General features: G+C 35.7%; 1 protein-coding gene across 5 annotated transcripts in view; it reads right to left on the bottom strand.

Moving 5' to 3' along the window:
- The window catches only part of LOC127879231 (adenylate cyclase type 9-like), an 87,485-nt gene extending 66,472 nt beyond the window's left edge, over nucleotides 1-21,013 (bottom strand). For 4 of the 5 annotated variants that reach the window (XR_008048981.1, XM_052425964.1, XM_052425967.1 and 1 more), the window contains exons 1-2: nucleotides 20,816-21,000; nucleotides 18,779-20,644 (exon numbers count right to left, since the gene is read on the bottom strand). Coding sequence is in view for 4 of the 5 variants with exons in the window: in XM_052425964.1 (XP_052281924.1) it covers nucleotides 18,779-20,264 (1,486 nt within the window). In the remaining variant the exon portion in view is untranslated. Of the gene's footprint in view, nucleotides 1-18,778; nucleotides 20,645-20,815 lie in introns of all 5 variants that reach the window. The other variant, XM_052425965.1, reaches the window with a different exon arrangement.
- Nucleotides 21,014-24,079: the final 3,066 nt, after the last annotated feature.

Genomic DNA, 24,079 nt, shown 5'->3' with positions numbered 1-24,079 from the left:
CTAGAGTGTTAACAAGGTTTTACTATAGCCATATAAGGAAAAATGCCCCGCCCCCTGGCGGCCATGTTTTTCAACCAACCGCTATCATTTTCAAACTCGTCCAAGATATTATTGGGATGAATCTTCTTCATGAAGATTGGACAATAAATGTGGCCTCTAGAGTGTTAACAAGATTTAACTATAGCCATATACATGTATAGCCATTTGGCCCCTTGGCAGCCATGTTTTTTAAGCAAAGGTTACCATTTTTGAACTCATCCAAGATATCATTGGGACAAATCTTCTGAGCAAGTTTCATGAAGATCGGAAAATAAATGTGTCCTCTAGAGTGTTAACAGGGTTTTACTATAGCCATATAAGGAAATATAGAGAAAACTGCACCGCCCCCTGGCGACCATGTTTTTTCACAGATCTGGACCATTTTCGAACTCGTCCGAGATATCAATAAAACCAATGTTTAGACCAAGTTTCATGATGATTGGGCAAAAATTGTGACTTCTAGAGTGTTCACAAGGTTTCTCTATAGCCATATAAGGAATACTGCCACGCCTCCTGGTGGCCATGTTTTTCAACGGACCGAAACCATTTTTTAACTCAACTAACATCATTGAGACAAACATTTTGACAAAGTTACATGAAGATTGGGCATCAAATGTGACTTCTACCGTGTTCACAATGATTTTCTTTTTTTTGACCTATTGACCTAGTTTTTGACCCAGCATGACCTAGTTTCTAACTCAATTGAGGTATCAATGGGACAAATGTTCTGACCAAGTTTCATGAAGATCTTACAATAAATGTGGCCTCTAGAGTGTTCACAAGGCAAAATGTTGACGCCGCAGGACGGACGACGGACAAAAGGTGATCACAAAAGCTCACCATGAGCACGTTGTGCTCAAGTGAGCTAAAAATAATGTAAGTCTTGTAAACATAATAGAAACCATTACATAAAATATTTCACTTTAAAGTAGCTATAAATGTGCATTTGCGCCACCTCCTAATCTGAGCGCCACCTCCTTGGCATTGGCTCCATCTCTTTTGAAAAAAGCAAATTTATCTCTTAGATCGGCTAGAAGCCGATGTTTTTGTGCAAGCATTTACTCGTACAGGTTCAAAGCAATCGTTTTATGTAATGAGCAATTTAATTGGCAGGGACTTTGCTAGTCACACAGACAAAAGACATCGATTTGTTTTTATAAATTCTACCATGCCACAACTCATAAAGATCCTCACGTTTCCAAATGGGTTGTGATTGTATGTTTCTGTACATTGTAAGATGAATTTATAATCGCTGAATCGCACTACATTGGTCGATGTTTTTAAAAAGTTGCGATATGTGTTGAAAAACATATTAAACCTAATAACCCTGTAAAATTATCCGTTAAATTTCAAAACATCCGGGCCTGAGCGCCACCTCGGAAGTTGCATTGGCTCATTTATTAATGCATCTCAAAAAAGAGGTGGCTCGCGTGATAAACGGCCGTGTTTAGAATAAACCAACTTTCAAAAGGACAAGAAATGATCTTCTATGCTACAAATAATGCTTTTTAAAAAGGTTTTCACCATGATTATGATAATTATGCTATTACAAAATATTAAGCATTCATTAATGAACAAATTTGAAGTTACTTGAGTATTTTGACCCGAAACATTTTCATGTGACCCCTAATATTTTGAACCCTTAATGGGTCATTTTGACTCCTGGTTTTCAAAATCTACTGATATCCCTGTGTAGGTCATGTAGGAAGACACACATATCAAAAATCAGCTCAATATCTTAAAGGGATCTTTTCACGCTTTGGTAAATTGACAAAATTGAAAAAAGTTGTTTCAGATTCGCAAATTTTCGTTTTAGTTATGATATATGTGAGGAAACAGTAATACTGAACATTTACCATGGTCTAATATAGCCATTATATGCATCTTTTGACGATTTTAAAACCTAAAAATTATAAAGCGTTGCAACGCGAAACGATTGAATAATTTGGATAGTTCTGTTTTTGTCATTAAATTTTGTGAAACTACGAAGATTGCTTATATAAGGTATAAAATACGCCAAGTATGTGTACTCGGCAGAATAGCTCAGTAGGCTAAAGCGTTTTTACTTCAGGACTCTGGCAGGACTCCAGGGGTCACTGGTTCGAAACCTGCTCCGGGCAATGTTCTTTTCCTTTTCTTTATTTTATTCTTGATTTTTTACTGAAGCCTTTACGATCCAATGTTTACATTTATCAATATAAAGCATTTAATGAATGAATTAAAAAATGCCAAAATCTGTGAAAAGGCCCCTTTAAAGCATTGTGTAAAAAACATTAGGAAAACAGAATGGCGGATGGACAGACAGACCGACGGACTGACAGTGTGACTGCTATACACCATCTTAAAAGGGGAATACAAACATAAAGAGACATTCAATTTGAAGTTAGTCCCTTTTTTCTTAAGTAAACAGCATCTTTAAATTTTAACCCATAGAATCTTTAACATAATAAATCAAGCCTTGTGCAGGAGTCCCAAAATGCAGACAACAAACTGTTCTTTCATGGATTCTTCAAGAGTAATAATAGCTGACTGTTAAATACCACAACATTTGTTTAAGAACTATAAACACACATTGAAAATATTAGATACGTCCTTAACTTAACCCATAGCTTATCATTAAATGTTTAGAAAAAGATTATGAAAGCACTGCAAACCCATGTCTTTATAGCAAATTTCTGTAGATATGAGTTTAGCAGAGTCTACCTTTATTGCTAAATCTATTTACTCTGGTTGATTGATTTGCTTTTATAACTTTTTCCTTTTGACTATTCAAATCTGTTTTACAGGGTAAGATTTTGACCTGATTAAAAGCTTTTTATCTGGGATTAATGATTTATGATGAGATAATATTATTCTGGGCAGACTGTATAGAATGATCTGTTTTGTACACCCAGGTCTAGTTCTTTCTACTGTTTTGCTCAGTTGTCGATGTGGATAATGTCTAATAATCATTGAGAACTTAGGATAGAATATTTCACAATTTCTAAGCGCAGTGGAAACATAATTATTGTATACAGAACCAATATAGACAGTATGTAACCCTGCTGTGAAAAATAGATTTCAACACTTTGTAGTTGAAATAGTGTCAATTGCAGCAGTGCTGATTTTTCAACCAAAGAACCTGAAGCAGACTTACAACATATCTCCCTGCAAGTAATGACCACATCTAGCCTCATAATCTCTTAGAAGCACACTTTAGAATTCTTAAATCCTGGAAAACACGTAGTCCTATGGACCATTTGCAAAGGTTTATAGTTATCAATTTTCATGATATCATAATTATGGTTATAAATTATGTCCTTTAATTTTTATATCCACATTAGTGAATTTCGAGAAAGATTGATACTTAATTACATTGACTTAAAAACTATTGGTTGCCATGAACACAATGGGATATTAATTTGCTGTTAGAGAAAACCTGAGCCACACAAAGTACCGCTAAGATGGTTATTGTATACCAATTAATAAAAACTTCAATACGATACACTGAATTGTGCCTTTTTGACAATAAGTTCCTCAAAAAAAGTCGGTATGTGGCATAATTCTACTAAAGTGTGGGTCAGAGTTATATGCCTTGGTCTGTGACCTTGCATGATGATCCCAAGAACACAAGGAGTGAACTTTTGATTTAATATTTGTAATAGTTACTGCATGTGCTTGCAGAGCATTCAAACTTAAACCTGAATATCAACTTGCACGCAAACTCTTAACCTGACTTTTATAATATATGTATTTATAAATATGCCAAAATTAGACTAAAAGGCTGGAAAAAAAATTAAGCCTTGGTCAGTGAATGTTCATACAGATTGTAACCACAATCATGTAACGTTTTATTTCATCAGCAGTAAATATACATGTAAATAGAGATATTAGTATGTGCATGCCAAGGTAAAGCATGTGTTTCATAGTACATAAAGGGGCATAAATCTGCTAAATTGCAGGTCCAATGACCCAGAACATAATATGTGTCAAGTTTTAATTGAATACCTGTAGTAAAAGCAGTGATATGGAGTAGTTGAAAGTTTACCTTAACCATATTTCTAAGAATAAAAGGGTGCATATTTCTGCATAATTGCAGGTCAGAGCTTGGACAGTAAATCTTGGGCAGTGACCTCATCTCATTGCCCCAAACACAGGTGTGAAAATTAAAATGAAAACCTGAAGTAAAATAAGCAATGTGGAGAAGTTGAATGTTTACCTTAACCACATTTCTGAAACAAATAGGGGGCATAATGCTGGTTATTGCAACTTAGAGTTTTCAAACTTGATCAGTGACCTCATCATATGACAAACATTGGACCAGATGATTGTATAAGCAGTCATTATTGAAAATACATGTGCATATGATTAGAATGTCACAGTGTTAAGTAGAAATGTTCTGACAATTTGCAAAGACTGTTTTTTATTGTGTTATTTTCATTTGTCACTGATAACATCGAAAATGTAATAATAATTGTTTTATGTTATTTACAATCGCTCGCTCAAATTTTTGGATGGCACAAGTCCTAGCGTACAACTGATCAATATTTGTGGTTTAATACTGTCCATATTGATAGGCTTCTTTTATGATCTAAATGTAAGTATATGTTTTTCAATAATATATTCAGAAGACATTTTCTACCAATTATACATGTAACATAAAAAACCATGATTCATATTTTAATTTCTGATTTCAATTGGCAACAAATCAAATCCAATAATTTGATCATCAACCAGCCTATAACCCCAAAATATAAACAATATCAGCGGAAGACTTCCATCTTGAGTACAAAACATCATCAGGACCAACAATCTACCCCAGTAATTAAAAGCAAATAAATGCTTCTGTCAGAACTGTTCTGTAAACATTCAACTCATATTTGAACAATTTTTTCTATACAATTTACCATTATGCATAGGCTGGCAGTGAGATCAATCAATATTTGTACTATTTCCCGTTTTAAATACAGTCTGTTTCTATTCAATGTCATGAAGCAACTTACATTTCTTTTTAATGCCTATAAAACCTTTTTAATTATTCAGACATTCAGATCTCAACCTGTATTTGAAAGGTTGAACACTGAATGTTAATGAAAAACAGTAATATTACCCAAAATTATAAAATCATTCAATAATATGCAACTATTTCAATATCAATATATATAAAAGTACATATACTTTTCAAACAGATTAACAAGTACAGGTCAAGAAATTTGTTTTTAATGACCCACATACTTATTACAGTACAGTCCACGCGTTTTCCCCAATTTCCCTCACTACTCCGTGGGCAGTATCTCCGAGGGAGATTAAGAAAATCCGGCGATACGCAGCGTTTGCATGATTTGGGACTCCGCGGTTAACGATCGGCAAAATTGATAAGCCGACGCGGCGGCCCTCGGCGTTGGCAACTGAATGAAACTCCGTGTTTAGCGAGATAACTATCAATTTAATTTTGACTTCCTGATTTTCAAATAAAATTACATTTATTACAAGTTCATAATATATATAATATATACAATTAAAAAACCCAACCAAGATAGATCGATCCCCACGTGGTTGTAGAAGTAGTTGTTGTATAGAACGCTCGTTGATTTACGACAAACAAAACGTCTTTAAACTGATACTTACCAATTAATATCACAGTTTGCAACATTGTTTTTATTTTGATAATTTAATCCAAAGTTTTCATGTTAGCAGGTGTTTTTTCTATACTGAACATGTAAACAAATGACCGAGGACCCTATTGAAAGTCTCGCAAATCTGTGTGAATTGACAGTTTGACGTTATCAAAGGAAAGCCGCTTCCTGTTTGAAGGCATAACTTACTCAAGTAAACACGTTCAACAAATGCATAAGGAATGGTTTTAATTGTCGGAACAAAGTAAATTCTCTGCTCACTAATGCATTTATTTTCTCTTTGTAGGAAGGTTATTCCATTGATTGCTAAAAGAAGGTGGTAACTATTGAGTTGATAGTTGCATTAAGTATTCACAGTTGTATTCTAGTTGCGTCGACATTCAAAACAATGTTTTTCCAGTAATAATGGACCAAATCGGCAGAGTGACATTCACACATGTTAATCCCTTTTGTCAAAACAACGCAGACAGCAGTCTACACAATAGGTCAGTAGACAAGCTTTGCGTATTTTCATAACGTCAAAAACTTAATCCAGTTCCGTCCAGTTGTATTCTAAAAGTTCTTTAATCAGTTTACAGTACAATTACTATTAAAATAATTACTCTACTAAAATACCGTAACGATAAAGATTCAGCGTGTTCGATTTAAAATTAATTTGGAGGAAATATCAACTTATTCGCGATATAATTGTGTTAAACAAGAAACTGTCAGAGACGGGTGATGCTCCCCAAAGTTTTTTTTTGTCGCAATATTGCACTATATATTCAGATAAAAGGAAACGTTTTGCGGGCACAGTAGTTGGGGGGACAATAATTTTTTTATAGAAAATATCAAAGGGCCACAACTCTGTGAAAAATCATCCGACCAGAACCCGCTGATAATATGCACATCTCCTCTTGGTAGTGAAGCTTCCCATAAAGTTTCATTGAATTCCAGTCATTAGTTGCTGAGAAATAGCCCGGACAAAAATTGTGCACGGACGGACACACTGACGGACAGTTGAAGCGGCGACTATATGCTACCACCAAAATAAATTTTGGGGGAGCATAAAAATACCAAAGAAACTTTTAACCGAAATCAACAGAATTCAATGTTCTCTGCGCTACAAAGTTTGTATAGAAAAATCAATACACGCATGCTTTCAAGGAGTATACCTTACCCTTGTACATTGCAGCATAATTTTTGCGCGCTTTTGTCGGGGAAATATACATGATGACTGTATATTGGAAGCATTTGTAAACGTCGTGTTAACATTAAAAATCATTAGTGTGTTTCAGATTACTAATTATTATTCTCATTTGGAGATTTTACGGAACATTCATTCTTGTGTTATATGTGTTATGAATTAAATATTAATTTGTCAAAGCGCTTAACATGTCGTATTGAAGATGTACCTGTGAATTAAAAAACATAATTTTTATACGTATTAATTTTCTATACAATTATCTTTATTTTTATATGCAACAGTATTTTAACAATTTTTAATAACAATATTTTTATTTTTTGGCATGCCCAGTAGCATGCTGCTAACGCGGTGTTGCGCGGCGATTGCTGATAAGAACAGAAATTGTCTGCATTTACCGACTAGGCTAAAGTAATACACGCCGCGGGTATTAGCGAACACGGCGGAACGCAGAGCGTTTTAGCGAGTTCGCCTCGCTTTCCAACTCTGCGTTAACACTCGCTAGCAGAAAAAATAAACGCGCGTTTTTGGGGGAAAAAGCGTGGACTGTACTGTATATAATGCAGTAAAAATATTACACCTACTACAAACAAGAGCTTTCCCAACCCTATTCTTCCGCTCTGATATTGCATTATCCATCAGTCATGTGATAGAAGATATTTTTATGGTAAATTTAGGTAATAATTAGTTTTTTGCAAAATTTAACCAGAAAATAAAAATTACAAAAGTATATTTTAAATGCCAAAAGCAGCTTGAAATGCATTTTTAAGTAAACTTTTAGAAAAAGCATTTTTGTAACAAATGTCCCGACATAGCGTCTTATTTTGAACCCAAAGGTATGATTTGAACAAACTTGGTACAGCGCCACTAGACAATTTTACATGCTGAATACTTAACCTGTAGGCCTTTTTCTTTCCCAGAACATGATTGAAGTTTTTAACTATAATTTAACGATAACATCAGCATTTTCGTTAATGGACGTCCGCGCTTAAATTACGCCCAAAAACGGCAGTTGTAGGTTCGTTTTACAAATGGTGGAATGGACGTCTGATAATCCGCATGTTGACTGTTTTCTTATACACAGGACGTACAAATCACAACAGTCTAGCTAGGCTCAAAATTTAGGGAGAAGTCACTTCTCCCTAAAGCCAAAATAGGGAGAATTCGTTACATATTTGGGAGTAATGGTAATTTGCGTCATAGATCTTAGTTTTACGTATATTTTGCAGCAACTTAATGGATAAGTGGTTTCTGTTCAGCTTTCAATCAACACTTCACTTGTTTAATACAATAAGACATGTTAAGTGTACAAAACCAACATTTTCCTTATTTCTTATTGATTGTTGATTATGATTGTACTTTTAATTACTTTTTTTCCTGAACAGGTGTATCAAATAAACTTCAATTGTAACAAGCCAGTAATGTTCAGAATCTTTTTACTTCCTTGTTAATTTTGAGCATTCAACATTAAATTAAATTCATATGTTGTTTCAAATATTTGTTTTAAATTAAAAATTCATTTAAAATCTCATTTCACGGCTGAGATTCCAAATCTGACCTGTAAATGAGCCCCATATTTATTGCCAGTGCTAGGTTACATCTTCACATTTGATCATTCCTTAGTATTGTTTTAATGGGCCATTTAACATTGCTGAATCATAGTTATTGGTAGCCAGCAGAAGGCAATTAATCAAGGCATCATCTATTAACAATTTCAAGAAGTGAATAGCTCCAGACTGTTCTTTTGAATGTTCAACTTTGCATCACCTGTACATGGGGCACTAATGGCTGAGAATCCTCCTGTGTCCAATTCTCCACATCAAATCGGCACAAATTAAATCATTAAAAGGAGGAGACGTCACTTCGCCTTCATGAAATTAATGTGCGAAGTGAAGATTAATTTGGGGAACAAATCGCCCATTTTGCCCACTTGTGAGACCCCTGGTTTCATAAAGATTGGACAAAAAATTTGACTTTAAGAATGTTAACAAGTTTTTACAATAGTCATTTTAGGGAAAATGCCCCGCCCCCTGGCAGCAATGTTTTTCAACCAACCAAAATCATTTTTGAACTCTACCAAGATATCATTGGTACAAATCCTCTGACCATTGTCATGAAGATACAGTACACTCCACGCGTTTTCCCCAATTTCCCTCCATACTCCGCGGGTTTCGACCTGGAGGGAGATTAAGAAAATCCCGCTATACGCGGCGTTTGCATGATTTTGGACGCGGCGGTTAACGATCGGCAAAACTGATGAGCCGACGCGGCGGCCCTCGGCGTTGGCAACGCGGGGGGAAACTCCGCGTTTTACAAGATAACGATCAATTTAATTTTGTTTGACTTCCTGATTTTCAAATAAAATTACATTTATTACAAGTACATACATGTACATGTAGTATAATATTTACAATTAAAAAAACAACCAAGATAGATCGATCCCGACGTGGTTGTAGAAGTAGTTGTTGTATAGAAAACTCGTTGATTTACGACACACAAAACGTCGTCTTTAAACTAATACTTACCAATTAATATAAACACAGTTTGCAACATTGTTTTTATTTTGATAATTTAATCCAAAGTTTTCATGTTAGCAGGTGATTTTCTATACTGAACCTGTATACAAATAACCAAGGACCCTAAAAATCTCGCAAATCTGTGTTAATTGATAGTTTGACGTAATCAAAGAAAAGCCGCTTCCTGTCTAAAGGCATAACTTACTCAAGTAAACACGTTCAACGAATGCATAAGGAATGGTTTTAATTGTCGGAGCAAAGTAAATTCTTTGCTCGCTAATGCATTGATTTTCTCTTTGTTTGTAGGTTATTCCATTGATTGCTAAAAGGTGGTAACTGTTGAGTTGATAATTGCATTTAATATTCACAGTTGTATTCTTGTTGCGTCGACATTCTAAACAATGTTTACCAGTAATTATGGACCAAATCGGCAGAGTGACATTCACACATGTTAATCCCTTTTGTCAAAACACCGCAGACAGCAGTCTACACAATAGGTCAGTAGACAAGCTTTGCGTGTTTTCATAACGTCAACACTTAAAATCCAGTTCCGCCCAGATGTCTTCTTTAATCAGTTTACAATACAATTAGTGTTAAAATAATTACTCTACTAAAATACCGTAACGATAAAGATTCGGCGTGTTCGATTTGAAATTATTTTAGAGGAAATATCAACTTATTCGCGATATAATTTCGTTAATAAATACCAAAGAAACTTTTAACCGAAATCAACAAAATTCAATGTTCTCTGCGCTACAAAGTTTGTATCAGAAAAATCAACACACGCACGCTTTGCAGGAGTATACATTGTACCTTGACCTTGTACATTGCAGCATAATTTTCGCGCGCTTTTGTCGGGATGACTGTATATTGGAAGCATTTGTAAACGTCGTGTTAACAATTAAAAATCGTAGTGTGTTTCGGATTACTAATTATTATTCTCATTTGGAAATTTTACGGAACATTTATTCTTGTGTCATATGTGTTATGCTTTAAATATTAATTTGTCAAATGTATTATATTAGACTAATTCATATTGTAGACGTACCTGTGAATTAAAAAAAAAACATAATTTTTATACGTATTAATTTTCTATACAATTATCTTTTTATGCATGTACTACAGTATTTAAACAATTTATTATAACAATGTTTTTATTTTTTGGCATGCCCAGTAGCACACTGCTAACGCGGCGTTGCGCGGCGATCACTGATAAGAACAGAAAGTGTCTGCATTTACCGACTAGCCTAAAGTAATATACGCCGCGGGAAGTAGCGAACGCGGCGTAACGCCAAGCGTTTTATCGAGTTCACCTCGCTCTTCCAACGCCGCGTGAACACTCGCTAGCAGAAAAAACCTGCGGAGGGAGCGCGTTTTTTGGGGAAAACGCGTGGAGTGTACTGTAGGACAATAAATGTGGCCTGTAGAGTGTTAACAAGATATTACTATAGCCATATAAGGAAAAATGCCCCGCCCTGGTGGTCATGTTTTTCTTTTTTTTTCACACACACTAGAACCATTTTTGAACTTATCAAAGATGTCATTGGGACGTATGTTCTGACCAAGTTTCATAAAGATCCGACAATAAATTTTGCCTTTAGGGTGTTAACAAGGTTTTTATATACATGTAGCCATATAACGAACAAGAAATATCTTTTAAAAAGATATACGGCGTTGATTGTGGTCGATGTTTATGAACGATCAAAAGTTATCTCTATGAGATAAAAAGTAGCGGATGCCTTTTTTCTGCGCAGTTCTTAGCTACATCATAAGCAAATCAATTACGGGGTGTTGCGCCAGATTTCGTGGCTTATTTTGCTTTATGTGATATTAATACTCAGATATCTATATTTACAGAATAGAAAAACACAAGAAACATGAAAATAAACGATTGCATATAGGTCAGCCGGCAATACTCGAATCTTATTTAATTGCATAATTATAGTATAGTGAATTATTGTGCTCATGCTTAATAAACTGGTCTAAATGGATAAATATTTCTAATTATTTTTATCAAAATTGGTCCTTATCATGCAAATGTTAAAACCATATTAAAAATCGATGATTGACATACCACAATAATATCGCCCGAATATCTTTATTTAGTATCTTTCTGATCAAAACAGACTTCAAGTGCACAAAGTTTACGAGACGGCGTTTATATAAAGATTTCTGCAACTGACCGCAAACTGACCTTGATACCTTGCGGATTGGAATGCAATGCATTACAGTCAGTACGTTATTGTCAGTAAGACCGGTGTAACACAATGATCGCAACCCCTTCTGCGAACTCCGGTGATGAACTGTATATAAACTCTGACTTTCACAAATGGCCGGGAGTTGACCCGAAACCTCGCGGGTTGAAATGCAATGCAAGTAAGTGCTAAATATGACAACATAGCTACTAGTATAAACGCTTTTGCGCTGGTAATTCTCTGAAAATAAAAGGTGAACGCACAAACTGTATTTATGTCGAAAATTGATTGTAAAACTGTTCTATCTATTGAGCCTTTTCATTAGAGATAAAATTGTTTCATGCAGTAAAACAGTGTTACAAAGACGCGGATATGTTTCCAATGTTATGGTGTTATACTCAAATCAGCCAATGGAATAAATGAAGTGTATTCATTCGTACCTAGCCGCGGGAAATTTTATTTGAGTATTATTGGACACTTACAAAGGTCAAGTCAGGGTGAAAAGCTGGCTTATTCAGCTAACGCCGAAAAATGCCCCGCCCAATTGCAGCCATGTTTTTCAACCAACCGGAACCATTTTCAAACTCGTCCAAGATATCAATGCGACTAATCTTCTGACCAAGTTTCATTAAGATCGGACAATAAATGTTCTCAAACAACCGTGACCATTTTTGAACTCGTCCAAGATATCATTGAGACGAATCTTCTGACCAAATTTCATGAAGATTGAACAATAAATGTGGACTCCATTAAAAGCATAGCAGAGCTATTTTTAAAACCTGCAACCAAGGGATTACAACCTGTATCAAATACATGCTACCAAAGCATGAACATGCTAAACAGGTATGCACATTATCTTTTTATCAGTTGTTTATGTTTTCTACAAATGTGGCATCTGACCAAGGGTATTTGGAACCCATCATAAATTCATAATATTTTCCAGAATTATTGATTCATTCTTGTACACGATCTTGTGCTTGTTGCTAACACAAGGTTAACATGTCTTAATCAGTATGGCCAAATGAGCTGATCTGCCAAACTGACAATCTACTGAACACCAATCTTGTTGTATTTAAATTTTCATTGCAGTGTATAGTCCACATGTAACATGCAGGCATAATAACAGATACATGTACATGTATACCAGCTGGAGTCTTATACAGTTTCTACAAGTGTTTATCAGCAAAATGTAAATAATTCAACAGGTAGGGGGAACATTTACAAAATCAATCTTAAGTCCATATCTAATGAAAACTATCAACAGGATATCCTAATATACATTTGCCTCCAAACAGAAGATCATGCAGTTAATGTAGATCACATATCTTGGGCTTTTGCTCAATGTCAGCAACCTATATTAAACTTATCTTCCAGGATCAGATTATTGAGTAGGCTAGTACTGGCCCATAGGCAACTAGAACTTGTAAACATAGTTACATGTGATGAATCCCAATAATTCTGAAGAAGATCATCATTCTGTGGACTTGTTGATCTTTTGACTTCAATTTACAGCAGCATTATTGATTTATTTATGTTCCAAACATTTATTGCAGAACCTGATGCTGAATTAATTGTTGCAATTTTCTCTCACTAGTATAAGTATATTGAATGAATTTCAAGATAAACATTGTTGAACTCTGAAAAAAAAATTGCTTAGAAATAACATTTAAAGCAGTACGAACTGAGAGATCCATTAAATGTAAGCTTCATTTACAAGACAGTGAGTGAAGAGTCAAAAACTGAACAAGCAAATTAATACTCCATATTGACTCAACAAACATGGCTTCTGATAAATATATAACAAGAGGGCCAAAATGGCCCTAGTTCGCTCACCTGAGAGGAGGTGGTTCATTCAATCTTTACCAAATGCCAAACTTGACCTAGATATTGTCCAGACAAACATCCTGGTCAAGTTTCATCATTATTTCATCTGCGAGTCATGATCAATGTACCTATGAAGTTTCATGATCCTAGGCGTAAGCATTCTTGAGTTATCATCCGGAAATCATTTTTCTAAGTTGAGTCACCGTGACCTTGACAGCAATTTTGTGAATACGTTTTTTGGCACTGTGACCTTGACCTTTGACCTAGTGACCTGATATTCAATAGGGGTCATCTGCAAGTCATGATCAATATACCTATGAAGTTTCATGAACCTAGGCATAAGCTTTCTTGAGTTATCATCCAGAAACCATTTTACTATTTCAGGTCACAGTGACCTTGACCTTTGACCTAGTGACCTGAAAATCAATAGGGGTCATCTGCAAGTCATGATCATTGTACCTATGAAGTTTCATGATCCTAGGCATAAGCGTTTTTGAGTTATCATCCAGAAACCATTTTACTATTTCAGGTCCCCGTGACCTTGACCTTTGACCTAGTGACCTGAAAATCAATAGGGGTCATCTGCGAGTCATGATCAATGTATCTATGAAGTTTCATGATCCTAGGCATAAGTGTTCTTGAGTTATCCAGAAACCATTTTACTATTTCAGGTCACCGTGACCTTGACCATTGACCTAGTGACCTGAAAATCAATAGGGGTCATCTTCGAGACATGATCAATGTACCTATGAAGTTTCATGATCCTAGGCATAAGTGTTCTTGAGTTATCATCTGGAAACCATTTTACTATTTCGGGTTATCGTGACCTTGACCTTTGACCTAGTGACCTGAAAATCAATAGGGGTCATCTACGAGTTATGATCAATGTACCTATGAAGTTTCATGATCCTAGGCCTAAGCGTTCTTGAGTTATCATCCGGAAACCATTTTACTATTTCGGGTCATTGTGACCTTGACCTTTGACCTAGTGACCTGAAAATCAATAGGGATTATCTGCGAGTCATGATCAATGTATCTATGAAGTTTCATGATCCTAGGCATTAGCGTTCTTGAGTTATCATCCTGAAACCATTTTACTGCTTAGGGTCACCGTGACCTTGACCTTTATCATAGTGACCTGAAAATCAATAGGGGTTATCTGCGAGTCATGATCAATGTATCTATGAAGTTTCATGATCCTAGGCATAAGTGTTCTAGAGTTATCATCCGAAACCATTTTACAATTTTGGGTCATCGTGACCTTGACCTTTGACCTAGTGACCTGAAAATCAATAGAGGTCATCTGCGAGTCATGATCAATGTACCTATGAAGTTTTATGATCCTTGGCATAAGCGCTCTTGAGTTATCATCCAGAAACCATATGGTGGACGGACGGACCAACATGAGCAAAACAATATACATGTACCCCCTCTTCTTCGAAAGGGGGGGCATAATGAGAAAACTGCCCCTCTCCCAGCAGCCATGTTATTCAACTGACCGGAACCATTTTTTAACTCAAATCTAGTATCAAGGAAACAAATGTTCTGAGCAAATTTCATGAAAATTGGGCAAAAAATGTGACTTCTACTGTGTTCACATGTTTTGACTATATACATATAGAAAATGGCAGGGTTTTTTTTGGCCCGATTTTATAGCCGAAATTCGGCTATGTTCCCAGTCCCATAAAGTATACTTTTTTCCCAAAATGTGGCAAAAATTCCCAATTTCCAAAAAAAAAAAAAAAAAAAATTAGAAAGAAGTCTAATGCGTATTTTATCTCAATTTTAATTCAATTACATCTAATAAAGTATTATATGATTTCGTTTTTTTAATTTGAATGATTATAAAGAGTTATATCAAATTTAGTATTTCCCTAATCAGTGGACTTTTCGTGTGGAAAAAAAGGCTAATGAATTTATTTTCCCAATTTCATGAAAATGTCGATAAAATTCCCATTTCCAAAGCCATGGGCTATCTTCCCAAAAAGTGGAAAAAAAACCCGACTGGCGGCCATGTTTTTTCACCGATCCCGACCATTTTCAAACTCGTCCGAGATATCAATAAAACCAATGTTTTGACCAACTTTCATGATGATTGGGCAAAAATTGTGACTTCTAGAGTGTTTACAGGGTTTCTCTATAGCCAAATAAGGAAAACTGCCCCGCCCACTGGCAGCCATGTTTTTCAACGGATCGGAACCACTTTTGAACTCAACCAAGATATCATTAAGACAAATATTTTGAAAAAGTTACATGAAGATTGGGAATGAAACGTGACTTCTACAGTGTTTACAAGGTTTGTTTTTTTTACCTAGTGACCTTGTTTTTGACCCTGCACAACCCAGTTTCGAACTCGGCCGAGATTTCATTGGGACAAAGCTTCTGACCAAGTTTCATGAAGATGGGACAAGAAATATGGCCTCTAGAGTATTTACGAGCAAATGTTAACGGACAGACAGACAGACATACAACGGACAAAGACCGGTCACAAAAGCTCATCTGAACAATCAGGTGAGACACAAAAAAATGAGGGGGGGCGGGTGGGGGGGAGGGGGGGAATTCGGGGGGGGGGGGGGGGGGGGGGGGGGGGGGGGGGGGAATTCGGGGGAGTTATGGCAATTTTAGCAAAATTTAATATTTTGACCTTGAAAGTCAAGGTCATTCAAAGGTCAAGGTAAAATTGAACTTGCCAGGTACAGTACCCTCATGATAGCATGAAAGTATTTGAAGTTTGAAAGCATATCCTTGATACTTAGTGGATCTAAACACAAAATTTTACCATATATTCAAAGTTAATAAGTCTAAAAAGGGCCATAATTCTGTAAAAATGACAACCGGAGCTATGCAACTTGTCCTTTACTGTCCCCTTATGATAGTTTACGAGTGTTCCAAGTATGAAAGCAATATCTATGATACTTTAGGGGTAAAGTGGACCAAAACACAAAACTTAACCAAATTTTCAATTTTCTAAGTATAAAGCAGGGACTACCCTACGGGCGACTACGGGCGATTATTTCGCTCTAACGCCCGTTATATCGCACTACGAGCCCAGAAAAGCGAAGATCAAGTCGCCCGATTTTTTTAGTAAACAAGACCGGAAAAGGGAAAATCAAGCCGCACGAATATTATTGCCAATGCGTGCTACCGCCCGCAGGCGATTAGCAAGTTTATTGCTTGTTGTTTATCTAACGGTTACACAATTTACCCCCCCCCCCCCCCCCCCCGCACGGATCGTTAATTGACCGTGACAAAGCAGTCTCTTTATATTGGTTGCCTTAACAACACGCTCGTGCCTCTTTGCGCGTGCCGTAAGTTGTCTAATTATAACGTGATAATTGATTGACCATCCGATAATTGCAGCTTTTTTCACACGGTTAAAGAAAGTCGGCAAAAATAATTAAAGGAAAACAAAATTGATCAAAGGTCTACATGTATTAATTACGTAGATCCACTATTAAGTCCAGCGAGTTTTGTCAGTTTGTTAATCCACCGATAATTACGAATATTAAACACCCGTCTTATATAAACTGGAATCACAGTTCATTTTTTATACTAACAAGTCATAATACTACACACAAGTCATAAACATTTAGAAAACACATTTCCTCGATTAGATAAAAATTATCCGAGTAGAATTAAATTGCTGCGTCATGACCATCAACATTGCAACTTGGCGGACTTATTGTTACATTCAACCCGCGTTCAATTCAAAGCTGGCGATTCAAATTACAAGTAATGGTGATGGTGATTAAATAATGGAGAAAGCATTAACTGGATTTAACAAACATTTGATAAGGTTTGTTAAACCAGATAACAACAAGGACAATTTGGATTATTAAAGTTAACAGGTAAGGCATTCTTAAGTGTACATATTTCGGACATGTATAGTATTCAGATAAACAGTAATACATGTAGATATACTAGATGTTCTATGCATTAAGATTGTGTTTTGTTACAAAACCAGTCATAGGGATGATGGTAATATAATGACGATAAATGTGATGAAAAGATGCTACTGGTACATATCTTTTACGAGTTAAATGACTTAAATGTGTCATGATGAAGTATATTTCAATGAGAATTTATTGTTGTTCTTTACAAATAAACAGAGTATAATGATAGAGATAATAAAAGTTGTGAAATGAACATGTTTTGTTTTTGATATTGTTCGCACAAACGTCTCCCTGATTGTCCAAACTTCTCCCTGTTTCGGAAAAAAGGAGAAGTCACTTCTCCCTATTTTTAAGGCCTAAGGTAGTCCCTGTAAAGGGCCCATAATTCTGTCAAAATGCCAGTCAGAGTTACATAACTTTGCCTGCACAGTCCCCTTATGATAGTTAGTAAGTGTTGCAAGTATGAAAGCAATAGCTTTGATACTTGAGGAATAAAATGGACATAAACACAAAACTTAACCAAAATTTTCAATTTTCTAAGTATAAAAAGGGCACATAATTCTGTCAAAGCGCACGCCAGAGTTATCAAACTTTGCCTGCCCAGTCCCCTCATGATAGTAAGTAAGTGTACCAAGTTTGAATGCAATAGCATTGATACTTTATGAGAAAAGTGGACCTAAAAGCAAAACTTAACCCGAAGCCAACGCCGACGCCAAGGTGATGACAATAGCTCATTTTTTTTTTCAAAAAATAGATGAGCTAAAAACAAAACAACAGCATGCTTTTTTATTAACTTACTATTTTATCTATTTTGAATCCGCGCACATTAAATTAATTGTGATTTAAAATATTATTATCATAATTATTATTGTTCTTTTAAATTTCTTTGACTAACTAATCATTTTTAAAAGATTTTGATTGCGCATCGACTCGGCGTCATGTCGCGGATCGCGGCTTGCCTCTGCATATCTTGGCGGACAGATGCAAAGCTTCGCGGCGAAATGCGACTTGCCGCCGCATACTGATGCAGCTTCAACGGCCGACTTGGCATCGACTCAATGCGCCTTGCTGCCGCGGATCGCGAAATAAGTTTGTTCCGCGTTGGCTGTACTGTACACATTTTACAGCAATAATCAGTATCCCAAATGAAACAGTAGAGCCAAAGTCTGGGAACAATGAACAGCAGATACTTGTTTTAAATAATACAGAGCTTTTTCCCTTCTTAGAAAATGGCTGTGAACAGCCATTTCACAATTTTGACACTGACATTTCACAAATCCTAATAAGGCCAAAATCCTTTACAAAAAACTGCCATTTTTTAACTGTGAAAATCAGACTTTTTAGGCTTAAACCTGTAAAAAAAAACGGCCATTTCACAATATAAAATAAAATATGATTTAATATTTTACATAAGATATTGACAGTGGTTAGGCTTTCCTATGGTTTAGAACCAGTTAACCAGTCAGAATATTGTTGATCTACAGATGTACAACAAGATTATTGCTGGCCATACCTTCCACTTCTTCTCCTGGCTCCACCTCATATTCATCGCCCAGAAACTCCAAGGTATGCTCCGATATGTGCACACGCCCTGGTTGCCCTGTTGACTCCATTTCATTGGCCAATGTAACGTCATTTGACCAGACATCAAACTTAAACCGTCTTGTCCCAACAATACCACATAAGACTGTGCCTGTATGAACCCCAACTCGCATGTTCACAGATTCGTTATTTTCTTCATCAAACTTCTGGATGGCCTCGATCATTCCCAGGCCCATTTCTACACAGCATCTTGCATGGTCTGGTTTGGGCTCAGGACAGCCTGACACACAGTAGTAGCAATCTCCTAACGTACTGATCTTTTCACAGCCAGATTTCTGGCACAGATCATCAAATCTACCAAACAAATCATTCAGTTGCCCCACAAGAACTTCTGCAGTTTTGTTGGAACTCATTTTTGTAAAGCCAACAATGTCTGCAAACAAAATGCTGACATCCACCATTTTGTTCATATTGAATGTCCTGAAAATCATTTGGCCTTTTGGTGTTACTTTGCCTTTGGAGCCCCTCTTTCTGGGTTGCATTTCAGTCAGTTCATCTTCCTTTTCCCCACCGTCAGCCCGAGATCTCATTACTTCTGCAGCGACAGAAGGAGGCATGAGGGAATGAATCATTTTTTCCCTGATTTCACGCTCTATTTTCAGATCTTGCCTGGATATAGCTGACTGGCCAATTTTCCAAAATGTGCTTCTTTGACGAACTTGTCTCATGATAAAAATGTGAATACCCATCAAATGTATGCATAAATGAAGAAGAATTTTCCCTGCTATAAATACTGGTGCTTGCATATAATGATTTTGCACTGCTGTTAACACTTCAAATACAACTGAATAAATAACACCAATCACAAGGGTTGCAGCCAAAGGCATTGGAATCACACTGTACATCATCAGAAGCACTTCAACAGTAGCTGTAAATGAACCAACAGTTGACAGGTCTGAAGCTCTGAATGCTTGAACTGTTGCTAATATTCCAGAGCATATTAATATTGAGACAACAATTGATGTTAACAGATAGAACTTTTGGTAATACCTTGTGTATGTAAAACCTAACACCACACATATCAGACAAAGAAGAACTAGAGTCCCTATCAAGAAGTTTGGCCAATGGTAAGAATGAGCCTTAGTTAATCCAAAGTACAGAGTCCACACTAGACACGCAGCCAGCATATAGAACAATGCATACTGGAATCGTCTTCGGGTCTGTGGAAAGTATGTATTCCACTGAGCTTTCTCAAGAATGTCAGAATCAAATCTCGGACTTGGCCACCAACTTCCTGTGCGCTCAAAGAGCTGAGGTAAGTTGAGACAGCCAGACTGATGTTGGAGATGATTGGGAGATCCTGATGATACCGAACTGAATCGAACAGTTTCATGGTTTTCATTTCGAGTGTAACCAATCTGTTCCACAGAACTTTTGCCATTGTTTTCCTTTGTCATACTTGTGGTAGGTATTTGTACTTATAGCAAATAATGTAATTACACTTTTTGACTCTTTATTTCATTTCCATGTTCATAGTTAAATGATATTGATCACAAAAATGGCCCAAGCTATTAATATAAAATATTTGTAAATAAATAAACACAGTCAAATTGGACAAACTGAACTTTGATCAAGAAAGAACACAGCATCAATTCTTATTCCACAGTTTCATAACATCTTTCAAGATAACAAATTTCACGAATTTCTTCCAAACTCCACATGTGTGTCTCACAAACAACTTAATATATGCTCTGGAAAAGAGCATTGGTTAAGTGTATAACAGCTGGGTTATTGGAAGTAAGTTCACGTCTTTTCCACAACAGGAAAGCTGGCCTGTCTGCAACAGAAAAACAGACTAAAATAATAAAATACCTTAATGCACATTTATTGAGAAGTCACAAACATATATTAAACCAACATCGAACCCACGCGAGTGTTTTTTTTTTCATTTTGCTAGTAAACAAACATTAACATCAAAATAAACATGATAAAGTGTTAACACTGTTACCAATTATTTTGGACTATTTTTTTTCCGATTATTATCCATAAACTATTGTTTTCTTTTTCAATCCATACCGAGTATTATTATTTTTGAACAAAAAAGTACAATGATCATTGCTATGTAAGTACCCGATTTTCTTTAGAACAGAATAAACACACACTATGTTATCGATAAACTAGCAAATCTTTCGACTGCACAGAAAACCAATCGGCGCTCGGCAAAATATTCTATTTGTAAAAATTGCAATTATTCCAGGGACGTAGCAAGGTATGTGATGCATTGTTTGTTTGTTCATGACACATCAGAGTGAACAAATTCTACAATAGAACGATGTCGAATTCATTTGAGCGCTTAAGCTTTTTTAGTTTATATATATATATATATACCAAGCTGAAACTTCATAGATCTGCAGTGAACATTTTATAAATGTTAGTGCAGTATTTTATGTATGGGCAGTGCACAAAAACTAATACTATCTTCTGTGTTATAAGAGTTATATATCAATTTTGATTTGTTCGTCTACAGAGCCCAATTATGCAGTGTTATTTTATTACACATTTACATTAAACATATATCCCTGATTCTCATAGTATCGGCCCTTATAGTATGATGCCTTTAACGAAAAACCCTTTACAGGTGTTAGAAAGTTACTGTTTTTTATTTTATTTTTAGAAGCTGTAATTTATTTGATGGCTATCCATGACCATTAGGATAATCATTCGCACCATTTCTGGTGTTAATTGGAAAGTAGGTCATGTTTGTTCCAGGTTGATGCTATGATTGTTAAATTACGTAGCACAATTATGTTAGTTTTTTATGGATTAATAGTAGCTTTATCTTATGTTTTATATGCTGCTTAGTTTTGAATAAAATGTAAAAATATTTTAAGAGCAATATGAGCAAGAGCTTTAATTTTCCATTAAGATACTATTTTTAGACCAAGCACATGCGCTTAGTAACAAACCTTAGCAACCAATCAGAAGGGCCCATATTATGAGAACCATGGTACATAATACAGATTACTATAGGGAACTAATTCTAGGGACCCCGGGGCGGCGGTACCTAGTGCGCTCAACGCGCTGGGGAAACCGTCTCGGGGATGAAGACGACAGCTGATGACAACAAGTGGGCCATAAAGGCGGAGCTGTGTGCTGCAGCGGTGCTGCGTTCAGACATGAATTTGTCTTTTGAGATTGTCTAACTACCAGTGCACATTAAGGTCTCATTGGCCACCGTGCACTGGTCTATTTGGATCTAAATTATTTCTTTGGCGAATACCCGGGAAACCGGGGTAAATTTGACCTACTTTGGCTCTAAATTAATCTTTCTCCCCTGAAAGGTCACAGGGGCAGGTCGGGCTACTATAACCTCGTGAAGAGGCCAGTAGGACCTGTAAATAAACTCTGAAATACACACGGGAACTAATTCTAGCCATTATTTTGTATAAAAAATGTTGATTTAAATGCAGTTTTCGGTTTTATGTCCAAGAACACACATTTAACTTTAGATTGACATGTAACACATGCGTGTTTTTTATTTGTTCTCTTTCAAATGGTGTATGAATTCATTAAGAGGGCCGATATTACAGGGCAACATGCTATATTTTATCATTAGAACAAATGTTCTGGACATGTTTCATGAAGATTGGACAATAAATGTGACTTCTAGAGTGTAAACAAGGTTTTACAATAGCCATATAAGGAAAACTGCCCTGACCACTGGCGGCCATGTACTTCATGACCATAACCATTTTCAACCTCAGCTTAGGTATGATTAGAACAAAAGTTCTGACACAGTTTCATTTAGATTGGACCATAAATGTGTTTACAAGCTTTTTCTTTAATTTTACAGAGTGACCTAGTTTTTTACCTCTAGAGACCCAGTTTCGAACTTTTCCAAGATTATTGGGACACGTGTTCTGACCAAATTCCATGAAGATTTGACAATTCATGCAGTTTCTTAAGTATTAAAGAGGTAAATGTTAACAATGCAAAAAGGCACAATGAACGGCAGAAAAAATAAACTATGAGTATATTATGCTCAGGTGAGCTAAAAAGAAAATATATAACAGTGAAAGCCCTTAGCATTATGTGGTATCTAGTCATATTTTGTATTTGTATGCCCTGTGCTACAGTGATCTGAAAATAAAGAGTACATTATTTGCTTTGTAACCACATATGCTTTTATGTTGTGACAGTTTCAAAGTGTAAAACCATGTGTATTTATATCCAGATATTTAATAATGTTCTTGCATGGGTATCTTCCACACTTGTTTAACTTGTGTTGTCATAGGACAATTATTACCTAGCTTTATTATTTAAATTAGTGTATGAAATATATATTAGGGATACAAAAGGTTACAAAAAACACCGGTTAAACTTTTGCCGTAACCGGTTATTAACATGTACATGTAAACGGAAGTAATTTGAGATCGCTTAAGTTGATAACCTTAGTTTCATAATTAAAATGCATTATAAAATTTATATATGATTTATTTATTCTCTAACAGTGCAAGACTGCAGTTTATTTTATCATATATCTATTCAAGTCACATCTGTTGCTACAGAACGTTTTAAAAGACTTATGAGTATTCTGCTGACGAAGTGTGTTAAGACAATCACAACTATTTTATTATAACATCCTTAATAATGTTGATATTGATTAAACTTAAGAGGTTTACTAGGCATGGTCCCAGTTGTGCCTGTCTTGGGCAGGGGTTATTCAGTTATTTATCCATTCACTCATGCATCTGTTTATTCATTCATATACTGCAAAAGACAGCCGTGCCAAAAAACCTGAAAACAAATGCTATGCAGTTTTTTTTAAATTTGGTGTGGCTCATTAGCTAGTGTATTTGTCTCCATTTTTTAAAAAGTTCTTAACCTTGAAACTTAATGAAAGGCATCAGTCAATCTTTCTTTATGAAAGATAAATATTGTTTTGACAATGCTGGGTCACAGGAAAACTCTGCTCTTTAACGATTATATAATTTAAATTAGTGTATAAAATATATATTAGAGATACAAAAGGTTACAAAAAACACCGGTTAACCTTTTGCCGTAACCGGTTATAAACATGTACATGTAAACGGAAGTAATTTGAGATCGCTTAAGTTGATAACCTTAGTTTCATAATAAAAATGCATTATAAAATTTATATATGATATATTTATTTTCTAACAGTGCAAGACTGCAGTTTATTTTATCATATATCTATTCAAGTCACATCTGTTGCTACAGAACGTTTTAAAAGACTTATGAGTATTCTGCT

This window comes from Dreissena polymorpha, chromosome 4 (assembly GCF_020536995.1).
Source record: "Dreissena polymorpha isolate Duluth1 chromosome 4, UMN_Dpol_1.0, whole genome shotgun sequence".
NCBI classification, from domain to species: domain Eukaryota; kingdom Metazoa; phylum Mollusca; class Bivalvia; order Myida; family Dreissenidae; genus Dreissena; species Dreissena polymorpha.
Note: the sequence above shows the minus strand (reverse complement) of the source record. Positions and strands in the feature narration are given on the sequence as shown.